Source organism: Diadema setosum, chromosome 9 (genome assembly GCF_964275005.1).
Source record: "Diadema setosum chromosome 9, eeDiaSeto1, whole genome shotgun sequence".
Lineage (NCBI taxonomy): Eukaryota > Metazoa > Echinodermata > Echinoidea > Diadematoida > Diadematidae > Diadema > Diadema setosum.
In genome coordinates, this window is record NC_092693.1 from 21,399,995 (window position 1) to 21,427,241 (window position 27,247).

The following is a 27,247-nucleotide window of genomic DNA, read 5'->3' on the forward strand; positions in this document are numbered from 1 at the left end:
ATATTTTCCTTTCTTTAACAATTTGAAAAACACAGTGTCTCAAACAAACTTCCAGTGGTGGACCATTGATTCCCAGCAATCATCTGCTCAGAAAATTTTGTTGTTGTTACTTGGCTTTTTACAGCCACCATAGAAATCGTTATCTGCAGAATCTTCACAATCGCCAAGTCGACTAGATTCATGCCGTGAATCGTGTTACACAAGCGGGCGGTTTTGCTGTGAAGATAGGCAATGTAATAATTCATAGCGCAGAATACAATGCAGTATTGCATCACAACGTCAAGGTCTGCCATTACAATCATGTCGGACAGAAAGGGACTGAGTATTCCACGGCGATTGCCACTTTTACTAGTGGCGGACGCTGTGCTTTTACCTGGAGCATCGATGAGAATACCTGTAAATAACCCTCGGAAGTAAGTATGAAGGATTTTTCCTAGCTGAGAAAGACAAGAAAGGCAACTATTCAGCTGCTCATTATGTGAACAGCGGTGAATGAGCCGCCCTGCCCTGGCGCTGTAGGGAGCGCTCGCTCGCAGTTTCGCACCTCTGGTCGGGCCACTTTCAGGTTCAGCTACCGGTACGCAAGTCTGCGGACGGACTGACATGATATCTCCCTGCCCTGTTGTAACTTTTTACTACTGCTGCGGCTAATTAGTAATGTGCGAGCACTTACTGTATTCAGCTCTTAATGATTCTTAAAAAAAAAAAAAAAAAAAATTAGTAAAACCGGGCGCTAGTGTCCAGTGCAGTGTGGCTCTGCATGCTTTGCTTATTTGGCTTCTTTGGGCTCTCTAACAATAACAATAACATGTTAATAGTCTAGGACTAGACTATTGACCTTGTATCCTCCGCAGAACCGTGACAGAAAGTAGGGTAAATACTTACTACACGCAGCCGCTGTCGCGAAAGACAGCGGCTGCACCTCTATTCCTTTGCAGACGTCGTCATTTTTCAGTGTGGTTGTGCGACTCCTTCATGAATATCTTTATTAATCGTGGAAAATTAAAATACGAGGAATTATCGTAATCTATGATAATCATTCAATAATCGGTAGGCCCTATGTGATTTTTTGTTTAATTACGTCAAAAACTCACCGAAATCTGTGGCTGAAATCAGGTCTGTAAACGTCCTTATTGCTTCACTCCTCATCTGCGTGTTATTTGAATGGCATTCACTCTCGTATACTACAACGTACAACGTAGGTAGTCGGAGAGCTAGAGAGGGCGCCTCTCTGACTACCTACGTAGAAAAATGACAACGTCTGCGAAAGAATAGAGGTGCAGCCGCTGTCTTTCGCGACAGCGGCTGCGTGTAGCTAGGTAAATACTAAATAGTAACTGGACCAGCAGCCCCAAACGCGTTTGGGGCTGCTGGTCGCAGTTAGGTAAATAGTGGGCATCATTCCTAAAATAATGTGTCGCCTTGTCAGTGACAATTAGAATCTAGGGCCTAAATTTATGTGTATTAAGGGGGGGGGGGGGCGGACATTTGACTACATCAAGGTTTTGCACCCTCCTCTGTGTGTTGAATGAATGAATGAAGGATGGCATTGTTAATGTAAGTGCTGGTGGTTTTGAGACTTTTTTTTTTTATTAAAAAGAAATTGGATGACAAATATCACCATTTGAACCATTTCATTTTTCTTGGTAGCACACACTTCACAAACTAAGCATGTTATTAAAGTAAGCAAATTCTGCTCTGGTCTGACTTTTCTTTGGCTGTTTAAACCTATGTGTTAATGCTGTGATTTGTTTTGTTTATTTTGTTTTGTTTTGTTTTGTTTTTGTTTTTTTGCTGGTTGTGCAAATGCTTTGTTGGCAAATTTTTGAAGGCTTTGCCAGTATGGATGCTGCAAAATGGGGTGATGGGCAGAATACTGGCAGATTCTCCAATTACTTTCCTTCCAGAAATTAAAGCCAAAATGTAGTTCTGCAGAATTGTCAATTATTGCTCTAAAATATATGCTCAAGAAATGTGTGCAATAATGTAATGACATGATTTAAGTTGGGTAACAACAAAAATAAGAACTACTACTAGCTGAAAAGGTTTGTAGGAAGTCCACAATCTCGGAGCTAATACCACAATATATCGATTATCAGTAATCAAGAAATTGGGCCACAGCGATATCCACTTATCTTCTCTACTAGAGTGAATCACATTCAGCTTTTTAGAAAAAAAAAAAATGATTGTAAGGGCACAACCAATCATCATGCCACATTCTATCCTCCAACAATGCTGAACGCGGGGTTAACAGGGAGGGCTCTCCTTGAATGAAACTTACACTTTTGATCTCAAAACACTCATCATCCTGGCAAATCGCGTCAGCCAGGTAAGTTTCTTGGTAGACCCTTTCGGTGTATCGGAAGCAAAGTTCAAATGATCAAAGATAAAGTTTTAGCCCCTCCAAGAACTTTGCTTTGGCTTTATTGTCAAGTGTCTGTCAATGTTCTTGGAGAAACTATTTTAGAATGAGTGGAAGGAAACCAACGTATGCAGTCATTAGGATGATTTGTAGATATTACATTGAATATTGATGATATCGCTGAGTTTTTATTTACCTCAGGCAAATGGTTTTGTTACATTCTGAATTTTGGTCATCATGGAAAAAAGAGGCTGTTTGCAGTGACTGTTTTGAGTGAAAAGCAGTCAGCAAAGGCATTAATTGAAAAGCACTTATAATTGAGAGCCTTTTTCTTCAAGTAAACTTGTATTGATATTTTAACCCATTGAAGACTAGTGCAAGTATACTTGGGCAGGTACATGGGGAATGCATGTTATAGCAAAATCAGTTTGTCCTCAGTGGATGTAAAGTAACAAAGATTAAATCTCTATCTCAATGCATTATCAGCATGAACATGGTGAAGAGTCGCATCCTCCGCCACAACACACTGACCAGCACCATCATTGGAGTTATCCCAAAGGATCCAGAAAAAGAGGTGATGAAAATCAAGTTGTTCCTTCTTTTCCAAGATCTACTTCTTGAATTTGTTAAGGTGTTCACAATACATCTATTATCTATGGCTGCTAGTAGAAAAATATATTTTCCACTTGCCCTGTAGGCATTTGAACAAGGGCCCATTACTGTATATTGTACCACCAGGAAAAGGGTATAACAAAAGTTGTTCTTCACACTTTACTGATACCATATTTCTCATTGATTTTGATTTGCTAACTAGAATGTATTGTATGTAATTTCTCACATAAACTGCCTCCTATTTTAATTTCTTCCTTGAAAGTAAGTTATGGAAAGATTGTCTTTGTAAAATTCTAAAGTATTTTCTGATAGAAACTGCAAAGTTAATGTCATATTTCATGATATGGTATATAATACACTTTTCCATTTTTTTTTTTGTGTGTGTATTTGCTGTCTATGTGTATTTTACTTTTGGTTTGATATGCCCTGATAAATGCCTGGGCTCGTGCCCAGTCTGTAACGACGCGAGGGGATTAGTTAGTGCACTTGCAGACTCACCTGCCTCATAGTCACCAATTAACTTAATTAAGGGCAGCAATTAAAAAGATATCACACTAAATTCATAAGGTTAATTACTTTTATTCCAAGAGAAAACTCTCCTCTTGTCTAGGTAATTCAGCGAAGTGTTACATGGCACTGAAAGTACAATGATTATACATAGTTTAAACGTAGCATGCAACTTCTTATAGTTCAGTTATGGTACTCACAGCTTCAGTGCAAGGTGCAAAGGGGGGGGGGGTTAATAGGGGAAAGGAGGAAATTGTCCGTGATCACTGGCTACATTCACTGCAGTCCTAGGCCAGTGGCCTCTCGCGGCATCTCATGGCTTCGCGGCTGGTACACTGCGGTTTCCGGCTGTCTTCGCTCCTCGTCACTTCCTCACCAGCTCATCAGGGGTATTAGTGGGCCTCAGGGTGGGGTGTGCGACATTCACAGTTCACATGGGTAATACATGACCCATGGTAATACATGACCCATGAACACGATAAAGTCTTTTCGGACAGTGGCAAAAGGCGATTTAGTTCAAATCAGTTCCGATTCCGCCGGTTTAATTTTCAATTCAAATTCTCCAAGCCGGTCCCTACCATGCTGGCAATCACAGTTTGACCTATGGCACTATGTAATAGGAATTCTTGTTCGCTCGCCACAGCGAGGGATGACGCACTACTATCAATTGGCCGAGCCAGGCATTACTGCCCAACGAACATCTCGAATGCGTCCATTCCTGCTTAATTCACAAAATCGTTGCAATCCCTGACATCTTTCCCTTTCCGAATTTCGGAAAGAATTCTTAAACTGTCCTACTTCTTCGAAAATCTCTTCAAATCTTCTCCCAAACTCCTTTAAGATCTCTGCAAAAACTCTGGCAGAATTCTCCTTCAAAATCTCACTAAAATTTCTGGCAGAATCTTTTCCTGAAATCGCGTGCACAATGAATAAATGGGCAAATCTCATAAAAGAATCTTTCTTCCCAACATTGACTACCCTTTTTAAACTAATTCCTTAATCCCTCCTACCATTCTGTTATCCAATCATCACAATTAATTTCTCCCACCTGAATTATTGACAACCCTCTTTCGACCAATCCGCTTACCTGTCCCCAACTTGACCTTCTCCTCTCACCTGTGTAACCTACATGTACCTGCGCCTCGAACCCAATCTGACACTCTCCCTTCCTCCTATTATTTATAAAACAAAGCCTGGCTTCGCTGCGAGCCCTTTAGCTTTCTCCTGCAACAGGATTCCCGAATTAACTCACACTACCACAATATTCTCGTTAAACACCTCAACTCCTTGTCAAACATGTACTCTTAACATCCCCCCTGCTCTATCTATTTCTTTATTTCCTTAAAAATCACCTGCTGTCTATCAAATGTCCTTCTTTTTTATTCCCTTTGTCTGATTCCCTACAATGTCCTACCATGCCCTAAGCCCTCTGTCTGAACCGTATTCACCCTATGCCTTGCCCTATCTACTCCCTGACCCTCTATATTCTAATTATTCCCTTTATAACGCCCAACCTTTTCGGAACCCCCTTTTTTTCACCTCGCTACATATATTTGAGGCAACGTTATGTTGTTTTTTCCCCTACTCTTCAGGATGCTCTTGAGAGCATGCACACTATTGGTACTGCGGGAGTGGTTGTCCAAGTGACGGGTACCAACTGGCCCCGTCCAGCCTACACCCTGCTAGTGACCGGCCTTTGCCGCTTCAGTCTTGACCGCCTCATCCAGGAAGAGCCCTACCCTGTGGCCCAGGTCAAACAGCTGGACAAGCTCCCTGGTGACGAAGCTGGTAGGTCAAAGGTCACATACCTATCCCTGCATTGGTCGTGTCCACATAGTGCCAATGGGAGACTGTGCATACCTTGTATGATTGTCACCTGCAGGTGTGTTGTTGGTTACTGGTAGGATTTGATTAATGCCTCAAATATCTTTCTGTTAAAGAGCAGTGGCTTTACATTTCAGGAAGAAGTGAGTATAGTGACAACTCTATGCAGTTGAGAGGGATTAGTGTCATTACACACACACACGTAAAAGCTAATACTTGCCCTTGAATTTATAGAAGTAGTAGTAATAGTAGTTGTTGTGCCAGTAGTATGAACCTTGCCAGTTTTCCCCGATTGTCAATGTCTGAGTCACTTTTGCTGCACTTAGGATGTGAATGTTGTGATGTGGAAGAAAGGGATGAAATCTGCGCAGGCAAAGTCCTTCAAATGTGTTGATTTGTATTACAGTCTTGGTGAGCTGGTATCAAAGTCAAAATTTCATTGAAAGGACATGACTTTTGAGGTGGCTACTGCAATGTGCAGACCACAATTTTGACTACAAGGAGTCTTGTTCTATCTGGCACATTTCCCCTTATCATTTCCCCTGGCCACATTCCCTGTCGACAAGTCATGCCACCTCAAGATGAAACAGAGTTTCTTTTCTTTTCTTTTTTGTTGCCAGCACTTGTAGCAGACGTAGAGGCGTTGCCCGTAGCAGACAACTTTCGAGAGCAAGCTGAGAGACTGCTGAAACTATTGGATGTCTCTACCCCTGTTGTGGCCAAACTCCGGGTATTGTATAGAAACTTGCGTTAAATGCTTTAATTCATCTCTTTATAGACCTGTGGTACAACTGTAGGAGTCACTCCAGATAGTTTTGTGCTGTGAAAGAGAGGTTCTGGTATGTAAAAATTTTAAGGAATATGCGAGCCAAAAAATATGAGATTTTACTGAGTTTCGAATATCAGCATGCTGGTGAAAGTGGCATGCTGTGGACACATCAGATGCCTTTTCATGAGTAGGAAAGCACCTGCCAGGTGGCTTCGCTTGGTTCTCATTCAAAGTTTTGATGGAGTACAGGCATAAGTCAACTCTGTTGGGACCACAACCCTAGTTCAACTTAATCAAAATTTGACTTATGCAATGTGAATGGTACAAGTTAGTGCACTGCTAGTCAAAAAATGGATTTGACTTGAGTTTAATTGTAAGTACAATTGTAAAAATATTCTGCTAAAGAAACATAATTTGTGGATATTTTCAATGCATTACCCAATGTTTAGAATAAAAAACAAACCCATATATCTTCTAGCAGATGGACATTCCCTTTCACAGCCTATATTCTTCATTTCATCATTAGGTAGTTGATGTGTATGTGTTTGTGAAGGACACTTTTTACAGTGCTTCCTGTGATTAAGGTTGTGTAATTCAGGGCTTCCTGTGATATAGTCCATGGAGTAAAACAAGTGCAAACAAAACATATCTTGCACATATACTGGTATGTGTGCTAGCCTGTGTTCATCATTGGGAGTGTGTCTTGGCATATATGCAGTGTGCCTCATGTTTTTATGCAATCAACATTTGCATAGTCCATAGACTAGACTCAAACCACCTTTTGGAATTATGGCAATTCTGTTTCTCAGCCCACGTGTACCATATTATATATGTTTATTCCAAATTATATTTTTATTTTATTCCTTTTTTTTTTATGGTAGAGAATTCCAGGAGTCTTATCTCGACAAGATATGCACAATGTCTTTCATTTTGGGCTCAGTCACATCAAATCATAACATTACAAAAACAATGTGCCACACAGATGTGACGCAAGCAAAAGGTTTATTATCACTGGCTGTTTGTAGTGGTTCAATGAACAACATCTCACGTGTCTGGCCAAGTGAAGTCATGCATTGTTGCACATCACCAGAGTCCGAAGATCAAATCAAAAGGGCCATGGGGGATAAACAAGCTGTTTATTTTAGCTGGAACTTTGTCCCATGGGATTTATAAATAGTGCTGCTGACCTTGGGTACCAAAGATTCTTCTGCTAACTTCAGCTTTTATGGGTGCAATTCTTAATGGACATTTGATCACATTGTTTTTTTTTTTGTTTTTTTTTGATGGGCTACCTAATGAATGACAGAAAGAAAGAAAAGAAAACAGATACTGTACATGCTGTTATTTTCACGAATGAGGAAGTCATAGACATTTTCGTGAGATGTTGTATTCGCGAATTGACACAGATGCTAACGTAATTGATGCACTATTACCCAAGCCCATGGAGACATATTCGTGTTGTTAAATTCCTGATCCAACTGTGATTCGCGAAATTCACGAAAATTAAACCCTCATGAAAATAACAGCTTATACAGTAGCATGCTATATGAGCTGGTGCGAAAAAGAAAGAAAAGAAAAGAAAATAGAAGTCCTATTTAGCAAGTTTAGAAAAGGATTTGGGTTTACACTGTAATCCCCAAACCCAATGTTATACAGTCTGGCACCATAGCATAGTGAGGAAAAGTTTGATTTTCATTCGTGGGCAAGTGGGGGAAAATGATTCGGTTATCAAACCAATGACCTGTGTGATTAAGATGATTCTACCGCATCCATATGAACATATGGACTCATCAGAGTAACTGTTTGCGCATCATTTACATTCTATACATTCCCTGTTCTTATCAGAACCCTGATTTGAGATAGTGCACCTCTGTTAAATTCAATGCGAACAATTCAATAATTGACATCAAACAATGTGGTAGTGGTACACTTATGAATGGGAACAATAAATTGATATAATAGAAGCTGATTATCCATGAGCTTTACACTCACTGTTTGCATTGTTCTTTCAGAGATAGTACATTCGCTATTGTGCCAGTGGAAACTCCATTTGCTATTTATTTATTTATTTATCTATTTTGATAACGAATTGCTGTCTCTCATTGTTCGGTAATAGATGCCAAGTATGTGGCACCATTATACTAGAGAATGTCTGTACAGTTTTAAACTTGGAACATTTACCTGTATGTGCTACAAAACCGTTGATGTTGTATGATCTATGTATGCATTGTTTACTCTGCTCTGTTGGAGGTCATGGCTGAGGATAACCAATTTTTCTCTGGTATAAACGATTCTCTCCTTCAGCGGCTCCTTGAGAGTCTACCCATCGCAAGACTGCCAGACATTGTTGCTTCCATAGTTCAGGCCTCCTACAATGAAAAGCTGGAGGTAATCTCTTTGCACTCTACCCACCTTGATGTAATGCTGGATTTGTAAAGTTTATTTCAATGTTTGAACTTGTCAAGTTTATGATAGCCGAGTGTGATATTGCATGGTATGTCACAGACTACTACTCCTAGAATGACAGGTTTACCAAATATGTATAAAGTGTTGTGGTGACAAACTTGATTGATGTCTTTTAAATGGATTGCCCATGATTTTAATGTGTATATTTGTGTAAGTCTAAATTGCGATGTCATGAAAAATTTTGTGACCAGAAGAAATGAAGCCGTAGTTCTTTAGTTCATAATATGTGGGGATGTGCACAATATATTCTTTGTGTCTATATTCTATTGATGTTTCTAGCCATTGAAACAATATGTAGTTATTTTTAATTTTGCTGGTTCATATGAAGACTCTGAATTAAAAGTTGGACTTGACATGATATCCTCCATGGCCAATTGCAGGTCCTGGATGCTGTTGACCTTGAGACCCGCTTCCAGAAGACGCTGCCCTTGCTCATCCGCCAGATCGAGGGGCTGCGCCTCCTGCGGCATGCAAAACGAGGCAGCAATGAGAGGTCCGAAGACGTGCGGGTGCCCCCCGCCCTCAGGGACAAGAGTTCGGTGGTGGTGATAAAGAACAACCCCGGGAAGCGTAGCGCCTTCGTCGAACGCGACGACCGTGACGACGAGAGGGATAGTGAAGGGGACGAGATCTCGGAGTTGGATCGCAAGATCCGGTGAGGGGCCAAGAAGAGGCTGATTGCTGCAGATCGTCACCTGCCAGATCTGTATCATGTTATTCCTGTATTTATTGTAGTGAAAAAGTGTAATATTGCAACCATGATTGTCTTGCAGTGCTCTTAAGCACTGGATCTCTCTCAATTTACAAGGGGTTTGAGTGAAAGTGTTTGATTTGTGACATGACTGAAGCTCTCGAACACCTGCCTGAAATTAATCTATTGAAGTGTATGTACTGCAAGTGCATATTACCGACTTCAGGGGCCCGTTTCATAAGACTTGTCATCAGTGACAAGTTGTCATAGATGTGACAAGCTACTGAAATCCTTGCATCTGATTGGCTGAGAGCAAATTTGTCATAGAAATGTGGCAGTTGTCACTGATGACAAGTTTTATGAAACGGGCCCCAGGTTTCATAATGGCTGGTACTAACGTAGGTACATTATTCTGAAATTTAGACTACCTGGGTTTCGGTAATTTACTTTTTCATTCATATTTCTTTGTTGCTTTCTTTTTTTTGCACCTGTTTTTATTATTTTCATCTCATTCATTTTTATGAATAATTCATTTTTTTTAGTAGTCACATTTATGTCTGAATTATCATATTATTTGCACATTTGAGTTTTCATTCTTATATCATATTGCAGTTTGTCCATTTTTCTTTTCAGTGACGCTAACATGCCAAAGCATGCCCTCAAGGCCTGTCAGAAGGAGCTGAAACGACTGAAGAAGATGCCCAGTGCCATGCCAGAGTATGCCATGACCAGGAACTACCTGGAGCTGATGGCCGAGCTTCCCTGGTCCAAGCAGTCCAAGGACATGCTGGATATCAAACAGGCCAGGTACTGCCCGTCTATGGTCCATCAAAGTCTTACTCTTATTTTTTTCTTTTTTTTTTTTTTTTTTTTTGCTTTGGTTTGATATGTTTGCTTTGTTTGTGGTCATTTGGTTCTGTCTTTCATGGAAGAAGCCGTGGAAAAAACGATGCATTTTTGTTGTTGTTGTTGTTGATGATGATTATCAAGGCCTGATGTAAGAGAAGAGTTTGTTTGATGGATTCACGTTAAGAATTGTGCATTTCCTGAGGGTGCTTTATGGCACACAGTGATAATCAGTGGATATGTAAAACTTGATATCAAATTCTCAGCTGCCATACATACGGGCTGTTTAATCAAAACATTGAATTTATATGGATTGGATTTATATGGATTGGATACTTATGGTTACATAGGGACAACTTGATCTGATGGACATTGAGAGGGCTTACTAGAGAGGGCCACAGCTCCAACTAACAAATTGCCTTGGAAATATTACAATTCTTGTTAGGTTTAATATATGGCATACCCATTTCCACTAAGTACTGGGTTTGATAATCAGTAGCCTTCAGCCATGTAGAAGAGATAGCATCTTTAATCCTTTAGTACTTGAAACATCCAATGGCTGCCCTAACATATGTGTCTGTGTGTGGATACATGCATCTGTGTGTATAGCTGTATGTTTCTGTGTGTGTGTGTGTGTGTTTTGTGTAATCATGGTAACACCCTACTGTGCACTTGAATCTTATATAATAGTGTGAAATTGACTGCTTGTTTCACTGAGTAGCAGCTGACCTGACAAGAAATCTTTTGGTGATGGATGGTTAGTGACCACGTCTTTGTCCATTTCTTGCCTCGTCTTGATGCAGATTGGATCTGGACGCTGACCACTATGGTCTGGAGAAACTCAAGAAGAGGGTGGTCGAGTACCTGGCTGTCCGGCAGCTGAAGAATTCCCTGAAGGGGCCCATCCTGTGCTTCGTCGGGCCACCGGGTGTGGGGAAGACCAGCGTTGGCAGATCCATCGCTCACACTCTGGGAAGGGCATTTCACAGGTAATGAAGATGGTGGTATACTGAAGTGATAGAGCAATTCACTGAAGGTTTGCATGGTTAGATGACCTAGCTCTGTTGGTTTTTGGTGCACCACGTAGATTATTTCTTAGGTAGACAGTGGGGTCTATTCTTTTTATGTTCACAGAAAATGTAAATTAATTCTATTTATTTATTTTTTTTAATGAAGCAAATACACAACAGCTTCCTCCCCACATCTTGTAGAAGTCTTAACCAACCAATTTGCTGTTGCTTGCTTTGCTCCAGGATCTCTCTGGGCGGATGCTGCGACCAGTCGGACATCCGGGGCCATCGCCGGACCTACATTGGCTCCATGCCGGGCAGAATCATCCACGGCCTGAAGAATGTCGGAGTCAACAACCCCGTCTTCCTGCTTGATGAGATAGACAAGCTGGTGGGGGCTCAATTCCTCTTTGTTACGATATATCCGTTGCCATGACTACGCTACTATGACTAGGAAGTATGGGAGTCCATGTCGCAGCCAACTTTCAGCCACACATAAGAGACAGAAATGCCACATGCACACATTCTCTGTTCATTATTGTACTCCACATTCACAAATTTTGCACTTACAAAAAATGTCAGGAACTCCCGATTCACACAAAAAATAAACCCCAAAACCAATTATACTTGCTAAATATATGCCGTATACAGTATTTCACAAGTTTGTAAACTCATGAATTTTGGCTGATGATCTGCTTTTATAGTGTAGTAGTTGTTTGTTTCTATTTCACAACTCCCTTGATGTATTGCTTATAAATGAATAATTAATTCCTCTACCCCACTCCAGCCTAGTTCATTGAAAAGGGTATTCATTTGATGGTCTTTGTACAGAATGAGTGGCTCTCACCTGTTGACTTGTTACTCCTCTTATTGAGCTAGTTAATAAATGTGTGGAGATGTTCTCACAACAATAACAGCAACAACAAAAGAAAAACAGCAAACAAAAGCAGAATGATGGATATGAAATGTAGTTCATGTGAGTAGTAATACCCTTGTTTACCGGAAATTAACCAAGGCTACAATCATTTATGGCAACTTGGAGAAAGCAAAATCGAGGGAGAAATTTGTGCAAGAATAGAGAACTAAGACATACTTTTCTGAGCAGAACGATGTAGGGAATCATTCTTACATGATCTTGTTTGCAGAAATGCTGTGGTGTCATGTAGAATGTGTTTTGTTGCTCTCTACAGTCCAAGAGTCTGCAGGGAGACCCAGCCGCTGCTCTGCTGGAGGTGTTGGACCCAGAGCAGAACAACAGCTTCACTGACCAGTATCCTTTTTTTTTTTTTTTTTTTTTTTTGCTGACCACTGATATGATGGTGGTGTGTTGGATAGTGTCATCTTCTCTTTGACTGGTTAAAAAAACACACACACACACACACACAGAAAAACAAAACAATGCAACAACAACACCAACAATAACAACATCATTAACATCATTATCATTGGCAACAAGAACAAAAACAAACACAAAACTCCCTCCTTCTCTCTCACTCTAGTTGAGGAAAGATTGAAACTATGGAAAGCTTTATGATTTATGATGTGAGTGTGACTCTGAGGTAAGGCATGAACTGATCAATACTAATGCTTTCTCATAAGGCCAGTGCTTTGATCTATGCCCCAAATCTCCCCTCTTTCAGTGCATTAGTATCCACTTCAATGTGCTTTTTGACCTCAGTGACTTGTACAATGCTTTTTCAATATTTTGTGACATTTGAATTACAGTATAATGTCAGTGTTGTGTGAATCATTTAAATGTTTAATGTGTAGATAGCTAAACTGCTTTCATAACTTCCTACTAGGAGTGCTAGCAAGTTTTAGTGTTCAATTCAGGAATGATGAGGTTGTGTATGCTTGAGACTTAAAATAGTATATTGGTATGATCTTTTCCCTTAACTTTGCTCACCTTTTTGTCAAAAGCTACCTGAATGTGCCCTTTGACCTCTCCCAAATCCTGTTCATCGCCACAGCCAACTCAGTGCAGACCATCCCACCAGCACTCCTGGACAGAATGGAGGTCATTGAGGTGAGACCAAGGGGACGGAGGGAAAAAAAATCATAGTACTAAACTTGTTGCCTACTTGCATTTTGATTTGGGATCCCACAAGTCAAGTTGATGGTTGTCTCTTTGCTTATTGATATCAGCCAGGTCTGCAAGATTATAGGAGCACTGTCTCACTTTGGCTTGATATAGACCCTATTCTCGATCTCGGGCATATATCTGGTCATTTCTGCAATATATTAAATAAGAGGTATGAACACAAGCACTGGCACTTCAGGCTCTATGTGATGCCTCATGTGCTAACTGGACACACATTTAAAGATTTTTATTTGAGGTATTTTTTTGACATTTGTATTGGAAATCATTGGAAGCATTGGTTCTCTGCGATTAAAAGGAATATTATGATATCGCAGGATCATAAGGTACATGGATGTGCTTTTAATAATCTAAACTCTGATGAATGCCACCCTAGATACTATATGCTGTCTTCATTCAGATGATTTTGTTTCGTTTATTATTATAGATATCTTGCCCCTTTGCCAATGAAATTCTGTCTAGCCTGTGGATTGAGTGTTTCCATGTGTTTCAAAATGTTACAGTAGAGGCACATTGTGGCGTGTAGGGAGCACTTTATGTGCCGCTTTCCCCATAAACTTCATTAATGACGGTGATGAATCGAAACAGTGCAAGGGTAGCTGAGATACCGTGCTATGTTGTGGCCCCTTGATGGTAAACAAGCGATCATTGTTGTAACCTGTCAGCAGTTCAACAGTTGTCACATCTGACACTCAAATTAGGTACTAGTAGACAGTCTGGTCGTAGACGTCCCGTGATTATTTCCTATTTAATCCTTGTCTGCTGTCTTCAAGGGCATTCTTTCCTTTATCACCCCTTTGTTGTTTCCTTCATGATGAGAAATCACAAGGAATATGACTGCCTCTGTTCCTGGAAAACCGCCCTTGGACTTTAAAGCTTGGCTACTCCCACTCTGTTTACATAGTCCCTGAATTCCCCCAGTATCTGATAGAGTCAGACCAGGCTTGGCAATTTTTTTTTCTTACCACTAGGAAGGAAAACACAACCGTAGTTATTTGTTTCGTTTGTTTTTAGGTGTAGGTGTAAACGTTCCTTCATAGCCTCTTGTAATTTTCACATGTCTGTAAATGGCAGTTGGTACCAAAATAATGTACGTGCAAACCTGTCACATATTCAGTCGACTTCTTCATAGTGTAGGTTGTAAGAATTTTTAATGTTTCGTAAAATATTCTGTTGCCTTTTCAAAGTAATTATGGTTTCTTGTTCATGGAAAGCTAAATAGCAATGTCCATTTTTTTAATGTACAAAAGTTTGTCTTGCAGTAGGTTTACAATGCAAGTTGTAACCTTTGATCTCCCAGAACCTATGTCTGAAAGTATCATTGCCATTGTACGTCACCGTCTTTTCAGGGACTAATGTTTCAGTTATCTGTTGAGATAATGTTGGCCGGTATTACATATATCTCTATTTTCGTAGGTTTCATTGTGTCATTCATTTTGTGTCACCTCTTGAATTTGGCAGGTATCTGGGTACACGCAGGATGAGAAGTTTCACATTGCACAGCGCCACCTAGTGCCCAAACAACTCAAGGAGCACGGCCTGACTCATGAGCAGCTCCAGTTTGCCGAGGATGCCGTCAAATACATCAGTGAGAATGCTTGACTCTCTTTGCTGTGGAATACTTTCAAATACACAAATGAAAAATTAATTGACTTGTAATTGGTTGATATGGCAGTTTAGAAAGGGAAAAAGCAAAAGACATAGAGCTACTCATTGTGTGCATTCGTACATTCGTGGTTTTTAGAGTATCACATGGTGAAAGTAGTGTTGAGTATCACTGTTGTCACAGTTGGGTGATTTCAACTACTGTTGATGTCTTAGCTGGGATGGGGCCAAAATGATGGTACAATTTACTTGCACCGGAAGCAATACAATTTTGTTTCGACATATTGATCAATTGAAAGAACATTTTTTAGCTTTCCCTTGTGTAACTCTAATAGTGAATAGACTGGTGTAAATTCTTCTCATTCATCCAGTCGAAGTACAAGATTGTATATTTATTTTAATAAAAAACTGTAAATGAACTAATGTGTAGCGATGTTTCACCAATTATCAATTGGCTTCTTATGGGTGAATGAAACTCTCATTGATGGAACAGCCCTTATATAATGCAAGATTGTGCATAGCAAGCATGCACTGGACCCTATCAAGTGTGTGATCTATAAAGATGGCATGGAATCCTGTGAATGGCCCGGTCCTAAATATGGCCCAGATGGCTCCTTTAATGCTTCTTTCTAACCATATGGATTCTCTATCCAAGATGATCACCTCCTTAGTGTTGAAAGAGTGTTTGATTAATTTTGTGTATGTGTAGACTGCTGAATTTGTGTTTCCTTTGATTACTTAATATTTTAAACATTTTCCCTCATTATTTGGATATGATTTATCGCTATTTTCTTGCAGTCTCAAAGCACACTAGAGAAGCGGGAGTCCGTCAGCTGGAGCGCAAGTTGGGGGCTGTCTGCCGCGCAGTGGCTGTGCGGGTGGCCGAGACACAGGTGCCCAAGAACGAACCGTCAGACAGTACCAAGGCTGCAGCGGCGGAGGCGAACGTGGACCTGGCAGAGGAGAGGGAGCCCAAGACGACCCCAAGCGAAAAGTCGCCCATCGAGCTGACCACGGAGGCGGCCATCGCCCAGCCGCCAGAAATGCCGATCGTCATCGACGTCATGGCCGTCAAAGATATCCTCGGGGTGAGCCCACACGTCACTGTTCCTTGGATTGGTTTGGGATGATTCTTTTACCTTGTATATCACCATTGGCCCAAGATAATCAGCTATCATTGTAATGCCCCCCTCTGTGAATAGTATGTCTCTGTAACTCAGTTTGTTCATGCAACTGATTTTTTTTTCTCTGATGCTGTTGTCTCTTCACAGAGATGAGATGTATCCAGTAATGTGTAGTGTACAAAGTAGAGTAAGAGTTGCACAATGTCAAGTAAACAGTAAGGCCCGAATTCACTAAGGTGGTACAAATGAAACCATTGTTTAAAGGCATAATTTACCATTTGCAGATGAAAGCATTAGTGCTATAAAATAGTTCTAAAATGTGAGTTAGGGATAAAAACAACCACTGTCAAAATTTGAATCCGTATAATCGATGTTAAGTGTTGTTAAATACACAAAATGTGAACAATAGTTATAATAAAAAATTTTCCAGACTAAACCGTATACAGTTACGGTTTATTGAGAAAAACCCTGATATCTCCTTATATTTTAGGTTTTATTGCAAATATTTCATATGGTAGGATGTTTTATGATACAACAGACCTACACATATGCATCAAATATGATATCTTGACAATTTTTGAAATCACTGCTCCCAAAGGTAAACTGGACCTTTAAACCATGGACAAAAACCATGGAGCGCCAAGTGTTGCATGGAATATTTTGTTACAAAATCAGTCTTTTCGTCAATGAAATGATTATTTTGTAACAGAATGACAACATTTTGTAACTAAATGAATATTTCGTCCACGAAAATGGTCATTTTGTTGATGAAATGACCGATTTCGTAACGAAATATTCCATGCGACACTTGGCGCTCCATGGTTTTTGTCCATGGTTTAAACCATGGTTTCATTTGTACCACCTTCGTGAATTCAGGCCAAAGAGTATACAGATTCATCACATTGGTGATGATATGATAAATCATGAAAGTCATGAAATTTATGTACTGTAAAACTATAAATGTTTGTGTGCCTGAAATTTTTGCAACTTTGGCGAGGAGCCAAGATTCGCAAAAGTAAAATGCTTACGACAGTTCTTCATGGTCTACACAATGCATTGACTGCCAGTGACTATTGGTGAAAATTTCCTGCTGTGAAAGAGGCCGTGCCGTGAATATTTCTAGTTTTACAATACTTGTCCACTGAATGTTCGTGTACAATCATCAAAAGGGATCGCTTGAAAGCTGTTTTGTGCGTTCTCTCTTACAGGCCCCAATTTTTGAAAGCGAGACATCGGAAAGGCTGTCTCAGCCTGGAGTTGCAGTAGGTAAGACATATGCATTTGCATCTCACCTTTGTACATTGTACTTACCTGGTACGATTAATTTAAACATACTGAGCTATTTTGTGTGAAGGTGGTGAATTCATCCCCTCCCTGATGGGACCTTAAAGTATACGTAAGTTAAAATACCGGTATCCATTATGGGGTAACATTATGCCATACTCTCTCAGGTAGGCCACAGTGATTCCACAGGGATGTACTGTGTCCTCAGTGAACGCATCTCTTTTGACTTGTTCCATCAGTGTACATCACGTGCATGTTACAATGGATGGACATATCATTGTTGTTCAAGGCTGGTGCAACTGGAGGTTTCACTTTGGTTGTTTTTTATGCCTCCGCCACGAAGTGGTGCCGGAGGCATTATGTTTTCAGGTTGTCCGTCCGTCCGTCCTTCCGTCCGTCCGTAATGAATTTTGTGGACAAGGTAACTATCGAAACCTGTTGAGGTATCCTAATGAAACTTGGCATGTATGTGTATTAGGGGGTGAAGTTGTGCCTATCAACTCTTGGGTGCACATGCTCAAGGTCAAAGGTCAAAAGGTCAAGGTCAAATACATAAAATTTAACTATTTCCACCATATCTATTGAATGCCTGAAGACATTTTCTTGAAACTTAGTGTATACATGTATTACCCAATTAAGATTCTCTGGTGAAAGTTTGGGTCATGAGGTCAAAGGTCAAAGGTCAAAAGGTCAGGGTCAAATACATTAAATTTCACTATTTCCACCATATCTATTAAATGCCTGAAGATATTTTCTTGAAACTTAGTGTATACATGTATTACCCAATTAAAATTCTCTGGTGAAAGTTTGGGTCATGAGGTCAAAGGTCAAAAGGTCAGGGTCAAATACATAAAATTTCACTATTTCCACCATATCTATTGAATGCCTGAAGATATTTTCTTGGAACTTAGTGTATACATGTATTACCCAATTAAGAATAAGATTCTCTGGTGAAAGTTTGGGTCATGAGGTCAAAGGTCAAAGGTCAAAAGGTCAAGTAGAAATATGAAAACTTCTTCTCTGTACCTTGGAAAATTGTTCAAGGTATCTTCATGGAACATAGTATATACATGTACTGACTGGAAGTGATTATCTAGAGAATGTAGGGTTCATGGGGTCAAAGGTCAGGGGTCAAAGGTCAAGTGCAAGACTTCAAAATTTTACTATTACCCTCATATTTATGCAATGCCAGCAGGGTTATTTTTTTTACACTTGGTGTATGCGTGTGTAACCTTATAGAAATTCTCTGGAAAGTTTTTTTTTTCTTTCTCCCTCAAAGGTCAAAAGGTCAAAGATCAATTGAAAGTGCTGAACTAACTTTTTCCTCCATATCTCGGAAGTGGCTCAAGTTACCTTGAAACTTAGTAAATATTATGCATGTTCTACCTGAAAGTAATTATCTCATGAATTTTAGGGTCAAGGGCCAGATGAAAATGGTAACAATTTACTATTCAATTCAGAAATTGCACTTTTTCTCCACACCTGTACCTTGAAAATTACTCAATGCCTAAATGTATGAATGGTTCAAAGTCAAGTTAAAGTCCTTAAATCCCTAGATACATGCTCTCGTATTCATCCAATTAAACCTACATCAAGGAAGGTGAACATTCAACACATTTGTGACAAACTTGTCATTCCAATATTGTGCCAATTTTGTGAAAATGTGATCACACAGTGTCCACATGTACTATCTAGACCTAGTGGGAAAATCATGCATTATGGCGGAGGCATACCAGTCGCCAATGCGACATTTCTAGTTTTAAAAGAAGATTTAGGGACTGAATACATGGACCCCCTCCCTTCCAGCACTTTTTTTTGTTTTGTTTTTTTGGGCAGTAGATATAATTATGGTGAGAGGGAGGTGGCACCAAAAAATGTGAAGACCGTTTTCTTTTCTTTTCTGTTTTGCTTGTCAGCCAATATTGGGAGGCAAGTGTCACCAAGAAATGTGAAGACCCTTTTTTTTTCTTTGTTTGTCAGCCGATTTTGGCCTCCTCACTATCAAAACCATAGTACTGCCCCTGTTGTTGTCATCTTGATTTTTAAGATATTTATCATTCAGTTTGTGCCTGAAATACCCAACTTTGGCAGAATAGTCTATGCTTAAGTCTGATGTAAATGCAAAACCAAACAGGTATATAGCACAGGGGAAGTAAGCCTATAGCCTGGAAGTGAGGCTGAAATTCTTTGTGTAGATGTCTAGACACCGTTTTCAAGAGAGCAAATTGCAAGATGCAGGTTTGGAATTCCTACACCTGTATTTTGCTTCATCTGTTCTTCACTGGTCATTTTCCTGGACTCTGCAGGCCTTGCCTGGACAGCAATGGGAGGTGAGATCATGTACGTGGAGGCCACCAAGATGGATGGTGACGGAGAGCTGACCCTCACCGGTCAGCTGGGGGACGTCATGAAGGAATCCGCCCAGATCGCCCTCAACTGGGTGCGCAGCCATGCCTCCAGGGTGAGTGTCTAGCCTTCTTGATGTGGGTAATGATCCCCTCCCCCCTAATGCAAGTATTTTGTGATGGTTCTCAGACATACCAATATTCATATACAAATGTTCTGATGTAAACGAGCATTGGATGTGACGATATGTATGGGTTTAGACACATTTGCTGGAATTCAATGGTAGTTTGAATGCAGGCTTCATATTCTTCGAATTTTGACTAAGTAAATGAGCATGACATATCATGCACACCAACAGATTTCCAATTTTGAGTGCCTGCTGACATGTGCATGTAAAAGGTATTTTTATTCTATGCTTGTAATAGTATAGAGATTAAATGCCATGGATTTGATGTGAATTGCCTCTATGATTTTGGACCATTGTAAATCCAAGTGTCACATAAACTACAATGCATTTTAAATATCAGACACTTACATTTGGTTTATTTACATTGTATAATAAATATTATACTATTCAGAATTTTGCATTGTCCATTGTAGCTCTACTTTGTAGTGTTGTAAGTTGGTTATGTTGATTTCATTTTTTTTTCAGTTTTTCCTGCACAAAACAGCAAGATAATTCTATTCTTACCGCCCTCGTGATTTTTCATTCCTGTGTAACGTCATTTGTGAAGTGAAAGCGGCAGACTAATCAATCTCCCTCAACTCTTCAGCTTGGCGTTGACAGCAAGCCTGGAGTGGACCTAATGGAGAGCACCGATGTCCACATCCACTTCCCAGCTGGTGCGGTGGGCAAGGACGGACCCTCGGCTGGTGTCACGGTCATCTCTGTCTTGGTGTCCCTCTTCAGGTGAGCATTGCTTTACAAATGAAAAATCTATAGTCCATGTAGCTTCAATGTCCAACTCAATGATTTATTTCTTAATTATATTTCATGGGGACTTGTGTTGCCATTTTTCTGAGAAATTGTCTCCCTGCACTCTGTGAAGTGCTGCTCTCTGCATTTAAACATGAAGTCAGTAACTTGGTGTGGGAGTTCCTGTACATCAAAGAATGTGATGTAATTCTATACAGTAGAGATGCTCACCATTACTCTCCCCTGCATTACTGCCCCCATCATAGTGAACTCGATTTTGTAATTGTTGGAGTACTGTAAAGGCTGTTATTTTTGCATACAGATATTTTTGCAAATGAGGAGATCACAGACATTTTCATGAGATGTTGTTTTCGCAATTTGACATCAACTTTATTGTAAGTGCACTAATACCTGTCCCTTTACTGTGCAAACATGTCTATGACCTCCTGTCAAATGTCTGTACGTGAAAATAACAGCTTTTCAGTAAGTGTGTGTCTTTAAAAAGAATAATGAGTAGAATATGCAGAAATTATTTTGCTTATCATTTCTTGCTTTCTAGTGGGCGTTGTGTAAGGTCGGACACAGCCATGACTGGAGAGATCACTCTAAGAGGACTTGTCCTTCCAGTAAGTAATTTGATTGATTTCCCTTCAAAACCATGTTGTTTTGCTTGTTTGTGTGTTTTTCTAATCATAAAAATATGGAGAACATATTGTTCATCTCTTTGTATATTTCATTTAAAATGAAAACATGTTTTCGAATGAAATGAAGTATTTACTATTTCATTATTCTTGTTCAGCGTTAAGAACTTCATACAGATTTCAGTTGCGTGACTTCACCACCATAAACCCTTACTAACTGAATATCATTCTGATAAGGTAAAGTATTATTTGCGGATGCATTCCATTTCAGATCACCTTTTTTTTTTTCATGCAAAAACAATTTTAGAACCTGAAAGTATTGTGGCACAATGTGGTAACCAAGTCAACACTTGTCTCCTTTGTTACGTAGGTCGGTGGCATCAAGTCCAAGGTTCTTGCAGCTCACAGGGCTGGAATACGACATGTCATTCTGCCCAAGAGGAATGAGAAGGACCTGGAAGAAATACCACAGAACATTAGGGTAAGGCCTTCATGCATTTAAATAAAAACTTATATTGTCTTCTGTGGCACAGATAGAAAAAACAAAACAAAACAAAACAAAACAAAACAACTACCATCACTCATGATAAACAATGTGACTTCATTTATACAAAGTGTTATTCTATGCACGCAGACTTGTGTATGTGTGAGTACAATGTGTACTGCTTTATTTGCAAAACATTAATAGCATTGCAACTGATTCACAATTTGCCCTTCATCTATATAAATACTCACCAAGTATTTGGTGCTTTTTGAGTGCCTATAAATGGCCTTCATAAAAATCATGAGCATAAGAAAACAAACCACTGAATAATCAATGTGTATTTATGTCAATGAAGGGCAATTTGGCAATCAGTTGCAATGAAAACAATATGATGCAAGAATAATCACCAGTACAATTTGAATCAATTGCATTGTATTTTCAGTAGTTAGATGGCAAAGGGAACTTTTTTTATTTATTTTTTATTTTTTAAGTTGAGTCATATTAACTTCAACATTCTCCTAGGAGTAATGAACTGCAATGACAGATTAATTTATTCACTAGGGAGTTCTCTCACATGTTGAGAAAATTTGTATACACATATGAAATATTCTTTTTCTCATAACTTGGAAGATTAACTGCAAGTAGAACATGTCCAGAATCTTTATTAAGTGCAAGAATGATATAAAAAATTGTGTGAAATGTTACAAAGCCTGTACATTGTACAGTGTATATAGAGACACAAAATAATCTATATATTTAGATAACATCTTGATGTCTCAAGTTTACAACACATATTATCACATTTGTAATGCCTGGTCCCAGTTACTCATGTCCATGTTGTGGCAATTTACTGTTAAGTTACTCTGCAGCAGAATTATGTCTGTTTGAGTATTTTACTAGTGCATGTTTGACAATCTGTATGCGAATTTCTGCATTAACCTGTTTTAATAAAAGAAAATATTTCTCTTGTATTGCTCTTTCATTGTAAGTCATAAAATCACCTTCCTCTCTGTAGTGTTGTGTACTATTATTTTTTTTTTTCTGAGAATGTGTGTATTTTTTCTTTGGTTTTATTTTCTTTGCCAAACTTTAGAATGACTTAAAGTTCTCCCTGGTGAACAGACTGGAGGATGTTTTGCAGAATGCATTTGAAGGGGGATTCCCCACTCTGAAGGGTTCGACCCCAGACGTCATCCCCAGTAAGCTGTGATTGGAAGCTTTTTGACATGCAATCAATGGGCCAACCCCCTTTTATCATCCATGGAGCAATTCTTCTGATCCTCGACTTGCCGTGTAAGGGAGAGTGATTTGTGTGTACACTTGTGAGTATGCAAGAGAGAGAGGCGAAGAACTAAAATCTTATGAGTAACGGGCCTGCATGGACACGTCAATCTGTGTGTGTTAATCCTCAATATTTGCTCAATGTTATTTAAAAATATGTATAATATATATGACCTCTTGAGTTGTTGATAATAGTCCCATCTTGTCAAATGTTTGTAGTTATTGGTATTCTCTCTAAGACCTCTTCTTTCTTTCTTTTTTTCAGAAAAGTTATGATTGCCTGGTAGGAATTGGAGTAATCATGTACCACTGACACATAAATGACTGAGTAATTTAACCCATTCCTTACAGGAACCTGGTGGCATGTGCATCAAGTCTATGGTGATTTCATAATTCAGTATGGAATGGGTTGATCACTTCCAGAATTGTAGTCTATAAGGAGCAAGTGCTTACTTGCTTTGAATGTGTCAGGATTTTTTCTTTATTCCTCCCCCCAGTCCTTCTAATGATGAGTCATTCTTATCACTGTCATATTGTTTCAAGAATGTTGCAATTTTCCACCAAGTTATGAAAGAGTTTTCATGTAGAGTATCCAAAGCGTGTTCTCATTTTACAGTGTACTCAAGGTATCAGTGAGTGAAAGTTCCTATAATTTGAGTCATGATTTTGTATTCTTTTGAGATGTTACCATTTACAAAGTATGCAATTCATGCCCAACAAAATATCTGTATCAACACATTGTTTCATGTTAACCTAGAAAAGAGAAATTTTTCATTGGAAAAAAAAAAGACAGAGAAGAAGAAGGAAAGCTTTGTGCTGTTCATTTTTTGCACAGTATTTTCACAAAACTATGTACACAGGGTGTGAGAACAGAATCAATGTGTGTCAGACATCGTTAATCCCATTTTAAAAAATCCTTTATCTGTTTCTGATGATGTGCTTTCGCAGTAGATGATTATGTCACATGTATAGCAGTTCATGATGTTGAACAAGAATGTACACTGCCATATATTTCCATTTTACACTGTATAATGTGAAGAAATAGCCATATGAATGAATGATTCTGTGAAGAATCTGTTGTATGTCATCTGTATCGTCTTCAGGACCATAGCTGTGGCTTACGTGTCATATATATTAAAAATGTAATGTCTTCGTGATGTATGTTATTATGTTAGTGCTATTCTCGCCATACTTATTTTGTATGAGGCAAATCAAATGTTATTACATGTCGCCTATCTTATCAACTTTAAAACACTGCAGAATTTTATTTTTTGTTTCATTTAAAATGCAAGCTATCCTGTTATTTCATGCTGACTTTAATCTGCATATATTTGCTCATGATAATGAATATTGATGGCCCAGGCAGTCTTGTGGTATAATGAGCCTAGGCTAGGCTTTTGTTACCACAAGACCCTTACAATAGTTTGAATATATTCAAGGAAAATCTGTACATTCCAAATGAATGTCATCTAGAAATAATGTATTTGGTATTTTAGAACACTTCCCTTACACATGTATGGAGTGATATACAGAGCCTCAACCAGAATCATCTTGGCAGTGTTTTTCAGTTGTTGTTTTTTTTTTTTGTGTGTGTGTGTTTATGTATGTGTGTGTTATGTGTGTGATCTGGACCAGTGTTTGAAATCTGGCCAGGTGCTAGGATTCCTCCTCTTGCATTTGTTAAAAAATATTCTCAGAACTTCGATTTGTATCTTATTGTGTGAGAAAAAAAAAAGATAGTTTAACATACTTTTCATGACAATGTTGAGGAGAGTTGGTGCTTAATACAGTAAATAATGTTTTGGATCATGTTTGCAATATTTCAAAAATTAGTAAGTCATCATTATTGTAATTTTTGCATCTAACAGTATGTGGCAGGTGTGAATGATATACATATATATTCTCTCTACCATGACTATCTTGTCTCTGATGTTGGGATAACATGTGAATATGCAATGACTGCTAATAGGCAGCACATATTGGCATGTATTTTATGTGTTTGGAAGAACATTTACATCTCACCGATGGGTCTTCTTTTCTCATTGCTTTCAGTGTGTAGAGGACAATATGAGGATTTTATGACATAAAAATTGTATGTTGTCACTACAGTATTTTAAGAATCGTTTATCCTACTTGCTTCACATACTGTAAAAGTGGATATTTTCGACTAATTTTTCGCGCTAGGCCGGGTCAGAAGAGTTTTGCGTGTTTTTAATTCCGCGGAATCAAGACATCACGCACAGGAACGTATGGCAAACAAAAATATTTGCGTGTTATTATTTTCGCGCTAGTTTCTGGTTGCGCGAAATGCGCGAAAATTTCAACACCGCGAAAATTTCCACTTTTACAGTAATGCTTTCATTACCCTATGGGTTGCTGTCAATTATAATGTTTGTTATTATGATTATTGTTTTTGTTGTCATTTCCGTTGCCATCAGTATTACCATCATTATGCAGTAAAAATTTAATGGTAATGGACATACTTATTTGTGGTTCAGCAGTGCACTATTTGAAATTTATTCAAATTCAGGAGATCATGTCGAGGGCGGGGGGGGGGGGGGGGGGGGGGGGGGCATATATTACTTCTTAGACCTGTGTTACTGTTCTTAGAGGTTTATTCATATCATCCCATATGACTGAAGATCACAATACGTTACCAAATGACAGAGAGCCAAGACATCAGAGAGTTACATGCTTCATGTACTTACTGCAGTTATTTACAAATTTGTGCCTGTAAATGATTTGTGTACAGCTGTAATGATTCATCCATACCACCGTGAAAGTTATGTGTGAATTATGATGTTTAAATACAATGCTGTAGTTTTAACACTCATCTTTCCATTTTGTGATTCAAAATGATGAAATTGTACAAAGGGTATTATATCTAGTATTATACTGTTTAGTGCTAATTCAGGAGACAGAGCATTGGTATTAAAAAGAACTGAGTAATTTGAAAGTTCTCGTGTTCTAGGTTGTGTTTACTGTGATATATGAGTCTTTTATATTCGAACAAAGAAGTATTATGATCACTGTTAAAATTTTGAGTGTGTGTGTGTCTATTTGTCTGTGTGTGTTTTTTGTGTTTTCAGTTAATTTATTGATTTTCATTTCATTTTCATTTTATTGTTTCTGTATGGTACAATGTAATCAACTATGATCACTTTCAGAAATATACACATGGTTCATAATAATTCATGGCTGATTTTGCACATGAAAGGTAAGCAAATCATTGTGACAGAGAACGGAGACATAATAATGAAAAAAAAGTCAAGGTACCGTACAAATGATACTTTAGCTCTGTATTCAAGGACCTAAAGAAATTTGAAGTTGAGCTCCTCGTAGGAAATCATTGTCTCCTTAATATTTTACTGTGTCAAATTTATGAAAGTTAAAGGAGGTAGGTATAAGAATTTCCCATGAATGTTATTCAGCAGACATAGCACTTACACACACAGTACAGTGAACTCCCGTTATAACGAAGTCCTCGGACCAGCAGTTTTCTTTCATTAAATTGAAATTTCGTTAAAACCAAACAAATAGACATTAAAAAACATAGAGCGGATGATGTTGCGGCATGAATTTTTACTTCGTTGTGACCGGAGTTTTATCATTACCGTGAAATTTTTGTTATACAATGTAATGGAAGTGCACTCTGTTATTCTCAGGGCCCCTTGTGATTTACATTTGTATATTGTCAGACTTTAATTCAGTCAAGCTGTCAAGGCTCTGTCCAAATGATTTATATCTATCATCTTAAATCTATATCTATCTATCTATCCATCTATCTATCTGTCTATTTATCTATCTATATCAATCTTGACCTATCTCCATCTATCTAGTTTATCTATCCATCTATCTGCCTGTCCATATATCTATCTACTTGTGTATATCTATCTTTCCTCCACCCTCTTCCCCTCTCTCTTCTATATCTATCTGTCGAAACATACATAAAAAGAGAGAGAGAAAGAGAGAGGGGAAGAAAGGGAGAGACATACATTAATTCAGACTTACATCATACTCACACGTGGGTCATGTGAGTAGGTCATAGGTATGTTACTAAAACCAGAACCAGAACTAAAAACGAGAACTAAAACCAGAACCAGAACCTCTGTGTTGAAACTTTTGCTAAACAATCTCACTCACAATTTGTTTGCTATAGTAGTGTGACTGATGCCTGTTACATGACAATGATCAACTCTGCCTGACTGCTTGGACTGGCACAGTTCCGTTTTGAAGACACCATAGAAGTACGGGTATTTCGTAATCGCGCAATTTAGACGATCATGATTCTGCTGTTATGTACAAGCTGAAGCGCCGCAGCGCACACGTACACGATCATACGAGAGCGAGAGGAGTTGAATGACATAAGATAGGGCCTACA

The 27,247-nt window shown here is 38.9% G+C and overlaps 1 protein-coding gene across 1 annotated transcript; it reads left to right on the forward strand.

Moving 5' to 3' along the window:
- The first annotated feature begins 275 nt into the window (after positions 1-275).
- Positions 276-25,405, forward strand: LOC140232571 (lon protease homolog 2, peroxisomal-like). The gene is made up of 19 exons (XM_072312665.1): positions 276-413; positions 2,849-2,936; positions 5,074-5,269; positions 5,926-6,035; positions 8,379-8,462; positions 8,921-9,195; positions 9,865-10,038; positions 10,881-11,066; positions 11,331-11,478; positions 12,278-12,357; positions 13,008-13,113; positions 14,647-14,773; positions 15,589-15,878; positions 17,123-17,180; positions 19,505-19,659; positions 20,318-20,454; positions 21,020-21,086; positions 21,472-21,582; positions 22,679-25,405. The coding sequence occupies exons 1-19, from the start codon at positions 301-303 to the stop codon at positions 22,793-22,795; spliced, it is 2,622 nt and encodes an 873-aa protein (XP_072168766.1). The 5' UTR covers positions 276-300; the 3' UTR covers positions 22,796-25,405.
- Positions 25,406-27,247: the final 1,842 nt, after the last annotated feature.

What these genes read in the sequence shown, in the direction of transcription:
- LOC140232571 (XM_072312665.1), top strand. Translation starts at nt 301, where the DNA reads ATGTCGGACAGAAAGGGACTGAGTATTCCACGGCGATTGCCACTTTTA. An exon ending in CTGGGAAGGGCATTTCACAG is followed by an intron (nt 11,067 to 11,330) that starts GTAATGAAGATG and finishes GCTTTGCTCCAG; the next exon opens with GATCTCTCTGGGCGGATGCT. An exon ending in GGATGCCGTCAAATACATCA is followed by an intron (nt 14,774 to 15,588) that starts GTGAGAATGCTT and finishes ATTTTCTTGCAG; the next exon opens with TCTCAAAGCACACTAGAGAA.